The 11,731-nt window shown below is 36.8% G+C and overlaps 1 protein-coding gene across 8 annotated transcripts; it reads right to left on the reverse strand.

The window, feature by feature from the left end:
* Positions 1 to 2,684: 2,684 nt before the first annotated feature.
* Positions 2,685 to 10,846, reverse strand: LOC103719000 (uncharacterized). 8 transcript variants are annotated; one of them, XR_016397943.1, is made up of 6 exons: positions 10,709 to 10,845; positions 8,415 to 8,471; positions 8,164 to 8,219; positions 5,506 to 5,968; positions 4,724 to 4,893; positions 2,685 to 3,049 (listed from the first exon to the last, which is right to left on the reverse strand). XR_016397943.1 is itself a non-coding variant. In XM_089926427.1 (5 exons), the coding sequence occupies exons 4-5, from the start codon at positions 5,947 to 5,949 to the stop codon at positions 4,786 to 4,788; spliced, it is 552 nt and encodes a 183-aa protein (XP_089782553.1). In that variant the 5' UTR covers positions 5,950 to 5,968; positions 8,164 to 8,219; positions 8,415 to 8,471; positions 10,709 to 10,845; the 3' UTR covers positions 4,535 to 4,785. The 8 variants fall into 8 exon arrangements, 2 of the variants coding, with proteins under 2 accessions (XP_089782553.1, XP_088565258.2); XR_015972255.2 differs by having other exon boundaries at positions 8,164 to 8,274; XR_016397944.1 differs by having other exon boundaries at positions 8,415 to 8,531; positions 10,709 to 10,842.
* Between the last annotated feature and the right edge of the window lie 885 nt (positions 10,847 to 11,731).

The raw sequence follows: 11,731 nt of genomic DNA on the forward strand, positions 1-11,731 counted from the left end.
TTATATTAGATCGAGGAAAAATATTTACATGCAACCATGCCTGTAAATGTGACACAGGTATGATGTACTTACTATCTGAAAGCTAATGCTGATCATCAGAAAGCAAACATCTCAAATACTCATGTTACAATTACAATGATCTGAAATTATTTAATGTGCCAGCTTTTCATTAGCGGGGTTGTCCTCCTTCCTTCCAGGAACAAATGGTAGTACCTCATGTCTTTGCCTTCATTATACAACTGTGCTCCCTTTAGGCAGAGTGTAGCTCTGGTAGTGGAAAAGGAAGAGCTGTAAGTGGTCGCAATGCCAAGCCAGGTAGAGCTGCTTCTGTTGTAGCTCGGTGCAGGCCGGTCGGGTCCCTATGCGTGCTCAAAGGCCAACTCTTTTTTACATGCCATCAGAGAGCTCGGCCACCGAAGACCAAGCATCCGAGCACTAATGGTGGAGCCCGAGAGATCCTGCATGTCGTTGCATGGACCTTTGCCTCACGGTGGACTCCAAAGGAGGCGCAGAGCTAACGCTCGAGCAACAAAGAGGCAGCTATGGGTTTCCTGCATTCCATGAGGTATTTAGGTATGGATGGTATTGGACGATAAGATGAAGGATGTTGTGTACAATGGCTTTGGTTTCTTCATCTCTTCCTGCCTTCCTCCCTAGAGACGGAATGGTTCAGATGCAAACCCCCTCCTTATATGGCTTTTTTCATATATGGTCTATTCTAATTCAGCTTCTATTTTAATTCTGTTACTCATCTTTCTTGACTGTTCCATTCCTTTGTCATTTAATTCCATAACGTTTCTCCATTGTTCTGTCCCTGCGTGATTCAACTTTGTAACATCCCGAGTCATCCAATTTTATAATGTATAATTCTTGAGTTTGCTAATGCTGTCATAAATAAAATGAGAATACTGTAATAACATATGTTCCTCGACAGTTCTGATCCTATTATGTTTCTCGAGTGTTCTAATCCAATGTTCCATTTAATTTTATCACTCATATTTCTCCATTGTTATATTCCAGAGATGTACTTAATTCTGTAACTTACATGTCTTGATTGCTTGATTTAAGAGATCAATCAACTTTATAACATATATTTTTAGAGTGTTTTGATTTTGTACCGTATTATAAATGAAGTGAAATTACTGTAATTTAATGTAAAATATGTTTCTTTAGAGATCTAATCCAAGGTCCAACTCAAGAACTTCTTCGACTCTAGGACAGCGTCAGACGATAATTGAGAGCGCCCAGCCCACACATCAACGGCAGAGCTGTTGCGAGAGAAATAGAGACAAAATTAGTTAAATACTATCCTCATATCTCTGCTATTTTTTTACCCTTATTATCCTAACATGCTGCCTCTTTGCATTTGTAGGCAAGGAATCCCTGCATCCACTCCATCGGTGCTGGCCACCATCATCTCTTTCCAGCATGGTAACATTCCCAGGCAACTCTAACAACCCAGGCTTCATGTTTTGCTAGAAACTGAAGACCAAAACAGCCAGAAAAAGATTGGGCTTTGGGATGGGTGATGGGGAGCACCAGAATGGGAGAGGAAGAGGCAAAGATGCACCCGGAGCAGAGAAGGGTAGATGGGTTGATTTGAGGGTATCTCAGGAGTTTTTGTTTAATTCCTTTCTTAAACGATCGGGAATGCGGATTCTCCTCTACTCCAGGCGTGGAGAAGCATAGGAAAGAGCCAAGCGGGGCTACCTAGCTTTTTCTTAGATTAAAGCATTGCACGAGCTATATATTAATTGCTCTAAATATACCACATAAAGGCCCGTTCGGCATCATCGTTGTTTTAAATATTGATGCCAATAAAATTATTAAATGTCCAGCAGTCCAATGGATTTTGGTTGCTCGGCAAGTGGAGGAGTTCCTCAATGCAACCATAGAGATTCCCCAGCCCTCTCAGTCCACCAGACGACCCCTCTCGACTCCGATAGGCTCTTCTTTGACTCTGAGCGCGACAGTGAAAGCCCTGGAAGATGGCAAGCTAATGGACCGGACATGACAGGCCCATCTTTGCTTTCTATTGCAGGAATACCTTTCGAATGTGATGGGTCGATCATGTTGCCTCTTCCACTTATAAACCAACGACCGATAGGGTGGTGAGATAAGGAGACAACAAGAATCTTGGCCACCAAATCTAGTGTCCCCATGTGGATCATGGCTTGCAATAATTTTCTTGTAGTGATTTCGTCGAACAGGCTGTGTTCATTTCCCTTTCGGAAATGCTAAAGACGGTCTGAGTGCCTTGCACATCTTCATCGCTCATAGCTGTTTGGGTACATCTCACGAGCATCGCATATTTGGCAATGCATCCGACCAAAGCCATAAAATGGTCCGACGAGGGAGACAGGAGGAGCCACGAGAATCCAATCACAGAGGTGCAGGACTGGAGCGGTGGGATGGAAGGATTTGCCGGCGGCATCGGAGTCAGTGGAGCGGGGTGGACGAGGGGAAGGGAGGAAACGTTGGTGCGGACGTGGGCATAAAATTTTTATGTGGAAGCAAATCCGCGTAGAAAACATGCGGAAACCATAAGGTCCGCATATAATTCCTGTGCGGAGGAAATCCGCATATACGAAAATATACGAACGTCCGCGTAAACGGAAAGCAACGCATACACTTTTTATGCGGAACAAAGACTGCATGGAAGCCATATACGCGGAAATGAGATGTTCGCATAAAAGTTCTCTGCCATAAGAAAATCCGCATAGAAATATTCATATAGGCCTCCGCATAAGTTGGACAATGCGGACAGGGAAATGGGAAATGAGAAGGTCCGCATAATGTTTCTATCGGGTAAATCCGCATAGAATGATGTATGCGGACGCTTGTAGTAAGGTCTACATTTTGAGAAGAAGCATTTACCCGGTTTCAACCTCTGCCACTTCATCCATGACCCCGCCGGATGTCTAAACTCCGGCAACCTGCCATCCTCAATGCCGGAAGCTCATAGATTTCCACCACCACAAAGTCTCGGTCTCCATCACCCTCTGCGAAGAGCCCATCTCCTTCTCCAAGAGAGACTGATAACACCCTCCTGTCAATCCAAATTCGCCTAAAAGACATCAGAACATTCCAGGAGTTTTCGATTGGATTGTCATCCATTATCATCATATCTAATGAGATAAACACTGTTCTGTTAAATGAATCAATAATGATCCATAATGATGATCTTAGTTAATTTACATCACCTTGTATCCTAAGGTGTCTATATCAAAATAAGTAAAAAATCTCGATAAGATTCACAATTGGAAGTATTAGTATGATATAAAATTATATCATGTTCCAAACTATAGGTGAAGACTGTCAACTTGCACAATAGGTGATTAGTTTCATGCTAGTTAAAATTATAAGAGAACGGAATAGAAGTAGCTGCATTTTTATATGTTTCCAATGAACAAGTAAAACTGAGACATGTAGCAAGTCCAATGGCATCTAGTTGTTAGCCTTGAGACCAACTGTTAATTGTACTTCTAGGTTTTAGAAAGCTTTTAAAAATCATGTTATGCTCAAGTTGCTAAACATTTGACAGCTAAACAATTGTGATTCAACTTGGGTCATTATCAAACCATTTAACTTTTGTTATCCATATCCATAATGTTATAATGCGAATATCATCAAGTTCAGCTATCCTGGGCTAATCCAAGACATATAAAGCAATTTAAATTAACAAGTAAAAGCAGGGAAGCAAAACTATTGTATGATTTTATGAGTATAGAGATTAAAGAGAAACTCAAACCAAATAAAGGAGTTAGCTTTTCAAATAGATCTTAGTCTCATTGATCCTGTCTTCTAATCCTTCTTCACCAGAATATCAAAATGGATTGATTTAAATAAAGATGACAATAAAACGAAGATATGATCTTATCTAATCTTTCTCATAGTAGCCAACCGCATCAAGATGATCCTCTTAGATCAATATATCTTGTGCTAATATTTGGCAATTCTATGGTTCTTAAAAGTGCAAGCCGGAGGGAACCATGACATAAAAGGAAGAAAGGAGGAACGAGAGTGGAAGGGTGAAAATACATATACTCCAACATTTCCCATTCTATCATATATATATAGAGATACTATTCGAGATTAAAAATGGTTTATAACAAACCAACCATTTCTTTAGTCTATAAAATCATACATTAATGTTTTATTTTAATATGGGATTAATGTGTTAGTTACTTCACAAATGATTTAATTTGATATAATTCTAATTAATGGGTTAAATAAGGGATTTAATTTCCATAAATAATAGACATTAAATTAGCGATTAAAATCAATATAATTTTAATATGTTAATAAGAGAGCAAATTTAAGTTAAAATATTTTGGACAAATCCATGATTTTAGGAGTACTAAATGAATGCATGCATGCATGCATACATGCATATATGAATATATACCTACATATGTAAGTACATACGTACTTAAACGTACGTATGTACATACATATATGCATGCATATATACACACACATGAAAACACAGCCAAGGAGAGAAGGTTGGAAAAAAAGGAGAGATTGATGACCATTGATGAAAAGTTGAACCTACTAGATCAATAAAGGCCGATAAGACAAAGGCAGAAAAGAACTGTACAACCATTAACAAATTCAGGAACAGACCACACGCTTGCAGCAAGCATATATGAGGTGAAAACCCTTATGTAAACAATAAAGTAAAAGAGATCTAATATCTTATGCTACTCCCAACAGAACTTACAGCATAACCTCTACAGAATGCACTATATATAGATGGTCAAACTTTTGACCCCTTTGGGCAGATCAAATTGAACTGCTTATCCCGCTTGCATTAGCTCTCTCGGAAGGATCATCCAAACTGTTGCTAGTCTCAGAAGTTTCAGCAGAGTTCTCCACCTCATCACCTTCATACTGCGCATGATCACATTTTGTGAGTTCATATTTTTTTTTAAAAAAAACCTGTCAAATTCATTGAACCCAACTCCAAAGGGAATTTTTAGACACTTAGGGCATGTTTGGATGACTGGGCCGAAAATTCTATTGGTTTTGTGGATTGGTCCAGTACAACCAACAAGAATATAGGATTACATGTTGGGCTAGGCCTACATTCATAAGTACCCAGAAATAGCTTTGAACTAGGCCAGCCCGAATCCCGTTAAGAGAAAAAAAAAAAGACTTCTTAGGGCCTTTTTGGGTATCATACATGATTAGGCTGAAAATTTTATAGGATTTGTGAATTGGGCCAGCATAACCAACAAGATCATAGGCTACAGAAGTTTCCTACAGGTTAACCAGTATAACAGGCTCAATTCCTATAGGATTTCCAGCCCAATACTATAGAAATATCCAAACAGGCCTCAACAAAATTAAATTATGACTTTCAGATTATGATCAAACAAGTTAAATAATAAAATGAATCGTCATACAATAGGACTTGAACAGGGTAGATAAATAGAACAGAAGATTAGAAGGTCGAGTATCATAAAAATGTTAGATCACCAGATGAAGTGCATAAGTGGGTACCTCAAGCTGCTCCAGCACATCGATTGTCTGATTCAGATCACCATGATTTGCATTCAACAATTCAGCCAGTGATTCTATAGAAATATTGGGAAACAAGGATGAGAGCAAATCCATTATCAGATTGGGATCATCCATCACACTTTGCTTCTTACTTAAAGGAATCACATCTTGGAAAGTGTCATCAGAATTCCACGGGTCACCAATCTTTCTGGATGACTCATTGGAAGCTTCAAGATTCCCTAAGTGCTGGACGTCATAATCCACAGAATCAGAGTCTGCTAGCTGGTAGTCTGCAGACTTCTCAATGACTTCCTTGTTTTCAGCATCACCCAATATCTCCTGGGTGGCCTTATTCCCTCTTTCAAAACTTACTCCAGCAATAACCTTTGAGAGAGGCACATAGGGAGTGGCATATGGATTCAAAAGAGACTTCCCTTGCATCATAATATTGGTAGGAGCAGATCTGTCAAAATCACAATAAAATAAATCTTCAGGGATAATTATAAAAAACAAACATACAAAATTTAAAAGAAGGAATAGGATGACACTGCCACTAAGTTGAGGAAAATTAAGGGAAGCAACAAACTGTCACCTACTTATTAAGCATATTTAATTTCTGATAGTTAACTCTAGAAAAATATAATGGCATAGGTTACTTCTGATATGAATAATACAGCTCGGAATTTAGATTTCGCTTCTGTTAATAAAAAACAGAATTCCCTCATAACACATTTGATAATCATTACTGACCGGTACATCAGTAATTTCAGCTTGATGACATCTTTGTACCAACAAATTCTCTATAATTAATACAGCATGTAATGTCTTACACTTTCGAAGACTTTATAAAAGGAGTTGGTTCATTAATCATTTATGCTACTTAAGCACAGATGTTTGTGATTCAAAACTAGCAAATAAGTTGAAACTAAATGGTTATCTTACACTCAACATGCAGCTATCTGCAAAAAGAAGTAAATAGAATCACCCGCATTGGATGTTATCGGAAATCAGCTGAACTTGCATAAAGAGAATAGAATCAAAAAGGTAGCATTCATGTGAACAAGAGAGGGAAAATCAAAGCAAGAGAGCTGTAGAGTCAGGACAGAACAATTATGATTTACGACCAGTGAGACTTGCATCCTAAATTAAGCAACCATCATTAGCAGTATGGCTAGTGTAAAGCCTTCGAGGGATGGTGTAAGAGGAAACCACCTGATGAAAAATCCCAAAAGAAGGAACCATAAAATCCCGATATTTTGTTCTAATGATGAGAATACTTAGATAACACCTTAAAGGTGTCAAAAGCCAGTTTTGAAAAGAATAGCAAAAAATAATTACTTGCAAGAGTAATGTCTAACTTTTTTTCTACAGAAACAACAAGGTGACAGAAAGTAAAGTTAGCCTTTATGTACCAAAATGCCTCATACCTAGCTGATCGCTACTTGCATAAAGGGTACAAATGATACACTCACTTTGGAGGCTGAAATATACTAGAAATTAAACAATAAGTTTTGAATTGGAAACTAGGACAGTTCAGCAACCTTACTTTATTATTAAAAACTGAACCAAAAAATTGACTAGGCACAAGGAACCAATTTAACAAAAAAGAACGACAACACTAACAAGCCTTCACCAGCATAGGACCTAAGATCATTTCTTACCAATACAAATAGAAAACAATCATGCTGCAATTCAAATTACGTTAAAAGCATTTTTCAAAACAACAGCAAGGTGACTAGTATGCAGTGTTTTAAAATGCGGTGCATGAGGCCGCATATGCATACGCTGTCCCCTTATGCAGATAATATATGCAGTTGGGTCGTATATGGGTCAAAAAGACGGTTTGTTTAGCACTGTATGAATGCACATGGAGTAGGATTAGCACTATGCCATTGCACATGTGCCTACTTATCATTGTATGTGGCCACTCTTATTTATAAATGCCCACACAAATAGAGTGGGTTCAAGTTGATGGTTGGGTTGGATGTGGGTTTTAGATGGACCAGATATATGTATATTAATAATTTCAATATGTTAATTATGATATAATCATTGCTATTAAGAATTAAATATTAAACAGTAAGCACTAATTGCTAGATGTTATTGCTATTAATATTACTATTATTTATTAAAAAATGTTTCTATTACTATCTATCTTATTTGATATATTTTATTTGTTTTTGTATATCTAAAATACTAGCTGCATATGCACCTGATATGCGGTCTGCATAATGCATATAAGCTATGCAATCCCTTGACCACTTGCATAGTGCATCCCCCTTTTAAAACATGCTATTCTGGTCTGACAAAAGATTATAGAAACTTGCATGGAAACCTAAAGTGCAATAATAATACCAAATCGAATCTCTAAGAAATGTATCTTTTAAATATATTGCAAAATGAATCAAAAAACAGCTACATTAATTATATCTCAGTTCTACTTTCTGATACTCAAATCTATGAATGCAAGGTCATTTAAATTTTCACAAGATAGGAAGAGTTTTGTATTTTCTGAACTGCATAAGATCTGATATTAGTCTTGGAGGGACAAAACACTTCATGATTACAACATGACACAGGAACCATGTACTGGAACAATTCATCCTACAGAAAAGTATATATTCACAATGAGTTGATCAAGGATAACATCAGACTGACCCCAGGAATCAGATGCTAGAAATGGAAGCCGGAGTGAAGCACTGTTCAACTTCAAACTGCAAAATAATGAATCACAATAAATCTTCAGGTCAATTTGGTAACCCGTTGCAGCTAGTCAAATTGGCAGGAAGCTTGATTGAGTTATATAGCATATGCCAATGACATGATGCTGTGCAATCTATGAAACAACATCTTAATTCTTGTACCAAATAAGCAAAGTATAGGAGCTAACAAATGGTTAATCCATAAACCTTGATATGTACGTTCTCAAAAGCTTTTGGATTTTGAATCAACCAAGTCATAGGATCCTGCAAATAATAGTATCCTTGAGCAATACGTAGGCCATATAACAAGTAGTTGGGCATCAACTGCAATGTTGATGGTTAATCCATGTACATGGAGCAGAGAGAGAGAGAATGATAAATGCTTTCATTTTAAAGAATGCTTCATATAAGAGGTTCAGATTAATTTGTAGAACAAGCAACAGTTGACCAAGATGATAGCAATTAAAAAATGAGAGAACACAATAATAACCTATTATGTAGGTTGAAAGCAGACAAACAAGCCAAGAAGTTCAGCCAAGTTAAGAAAAGAAAAGAAAAATTAATCACCACTGGTCCAGGATGGCTATGTAATAGTTGTTGTAACAAACAAGTGCCTCCATTACTGAACCTTAACTATACAAAACCTTCAAAAACAAGATTATGTTAGGTCTAGTTAACCCATAACATCGTTGGATTATCAGAACACACAAATCCTTTAATCCAATCCATCCTAGCAATTTTACTAAATGTTTTTACGAAAAGGATCAGATATTCTGGAGTTCCTGATCATCCATCATTATGTCATTTTTTCAAGCAGAATTACAAATACTTTAAATGCATAATTATCATTATCATGATGCTAAACACCCCAGCTACTTGACTATCTTAATGATGGCATCTGTCATTGAACATCATCATCCCTATTTACTTATCTGGTATCTTGTCCCCACCATCACCTTTTCAATGTGTGAAATAGAAGATAAAGGAACTAAACAAAGAATCGGTCATCCTACATTAGGAAAGTCAAGGTGTGTAATTAAGAGAAAAAAGACTCAAACAAAGAATTACTCTTGTGACCTGCAGTTATATTAAAATGAGTTTCACAGTAACTGCAATCCTCACAAGCACTAAATACTAATGAATTAGTGGGTCATCAGTGACCACCTCTCGGTGCTTTTCTTTGTATCAATAAATAATATATACTAAATGACATAACCCAATATTAGCTTCACTACTTATTTTCATATCAACATCACAACTGAAATTATTTCTGATGGCTAAAGGAGATATCAGCAAGGTTAAGCTGCTATGCAGATCGTACAATCTTCTTCAAGAATAGTCACAACATAAAAAATGGAAGTACAGGTCATGAATTTATTGAGAAAAGAAGAAGGAAAGGAAATTGTTTGTACCATGCATTGCATGCATAAGAATCTTGAATTCAGTGGAACTAAGTTGAAGAAAATCTCAGATTTTAGTTGGAAGTTCATATCAATATATGTGGCCATACTAATCTTATCAGATTATCAGTGAATTTGAATCACATACCAGATATAAGGATCGATAATGTAAGTCAACCACATGACATAATAAATAACAAATTAAAAAGGTACTTTAAACTAAATCAAAACATAAAACAAAACACCTGAAGCCCATTATCAACACAAAAGAATTTCTAAACATGGCTTCTCGTAAATTTAACTAACCAAGATCCAGAAACACTATGAGAATGTTAAAACTTCCTAATAGAATCCTACATAGTTGCTCAAGGAAGCCTTCCAGGCTCTGACGTACAACATCTTCATATCAGGATTACATATGAAATTCCTCTTGACATAGAATATAAAATGCATTACAAGTCCTAGTTCAAAATAAATAAAAATTGAATATAAGTCAATAATTTCAGATTGAACCAAAATAACATAAGAAATTCACAAATACAATAAAAGCACAGCAAAAAATCTCGCCCTAAGCAACCATTAAAACATTCGAGAACGAAAAAAAAATCTTTTACGAAATTCTTTAACATATTTGCCCACCAACCTTTTCAAGAACAAGAAAAATCAAACCAAATGAATCCCCAAGAAAGAAATCTAAAAAAAAATTGTTACTTTTTCCGAGTAAGCTCATGAAAGCATAACGCACAACAAGAAGAAATTAAAGAAAACCAGAAGCCTGCACCGCCATCAATATCTTGTAGCTATTTTTTTTCTAGAACTAAAGCCTAATTCTTTACCTCTCCACGAATTCCAAAACCTGACCGTTCCATCCGACACAAAGAAGAGATCAAATACATGTATTTTAACCCAAGATCGCAGCCAGATTAGAAAAAAATGCAATCAGAAAACAAAGATAGAAAGAAAAGAAAGATCCGATTCCAAGAAAGTTGGATTTAACCAAATAAATTTCTAAAAGAATCCCCGATAGAAATCGTATAGAGAAGATCGCAAGAAATAAAGAAAGAGAAACGAAGACCGTAGAATGTTCCGATGGAGACTCACCTGGGAGAAATGATTCGGAGGGCGATAGAAACCCTAGCTCCAGTTCTCCAGGGTTCCTCGTCCTCGCCCAGGATCGACCGAGGAGTTAATGTCACGGAGCAGAATAAAGCAATGGAGTGGGGGCGAAAAGCTTTTTCCAAAAGTACAGTCGGAAAGGTCGTATTTATGGTGGGGGAAGGTTGGATGGGCCTGGGTGGAGGGAAAGTAATCCCACACGCTCCCTCAATCGTGTATATAACGCATGACCGTTAGCTGTACCGGTGTAATTCGGTAGCTGTTCCGTTATGGTGTTCTTCACGTAACGGATTTAATGCAAGTCTACATCAAAATAAATCATACTCTTCACTAAGTAATACTAGGTTGCTCCTACGCTGCGGATCATATGAAGAAAAATTTTTTTTGAAAGGATTAGGAATCGCCCCTTCTTCTTTTTTTTGGTTTTATTGGCTGTGCTCGTGCACAAAAAAAAAAATTAAAAAATAATTATGCAAAACCACGTAATCCTAGTCTTCAAATTTAAATGCAGTAGATGTAAATCTTCCTCCGTTATCAAAAGAAAATGAGCTTAAAAAATTTGTTCTATTGCTGGGATTCCATCAAAAGATTAGATATCTAAAGATATAATATTTTTTTAAATCAAAGTTCACTCAAAAAGCAAAAATTTTAATCCTTGTGCTGAATTTATAAACTTATTTTTCGCATTCTGCAACTGTTTATGATAATTCATTAGATACAACGATATGGCAATAGGTAGAACCAGAGAAAGCCAGAAAGGAAATCCGTCGCAAAGGAATTTAAATTCAGTTTGCCACAAACACATCCCTATGTTCCTATTTACCCATAGATTTCATTACAACCAATACGCCCCCACCCCCCCGCGGGGAAGCAGATCCTCTCCACTATTTCCTATTAATAATCATAATTAAAATGAAAGACAGACAGTTCCCAGCTAGGCGTTCAACGAGATTTTTGATAAATTCATGATTATAATAGAAGTCATCACTTACTGGTGAAATGAGAAAA

The sequence above is a fragment of the Phoenix dactylifera genome, chromosome 12 (assembly GCF_051530095.1).
Source record: "Phoenix dactylifera cultivar Ajwa chromosome 12, Ajwa_hap1_PhDact_Kaust_v1.1, whole genome shotgun sequence".
Classification (NCBI taxonomy): Eukaryota; Viridiplantae; Streptophyta; class Magnoliopsida; order Arecales; family Arecaceae; genus Phoenix; species Phoenix dactylifera.

Excerpts from the sequence above, each read along its gene's own strand:
- LOC103719000 (XM_089926427.1), bottom strand. The coding sequence starts at position 5,949 with ATGATGCAAGGGAAGTCTCTTTTGAATCCATATGCCACTCCCTATGTG. Across the intron at positions 4,894-5,505 it reads ATGTGCTGGAGCAGCTTGAG|TATGAAGGTGATGAGGTGGA; the intron begins GTACCCACTTAT and ends GATCATGCGCAG.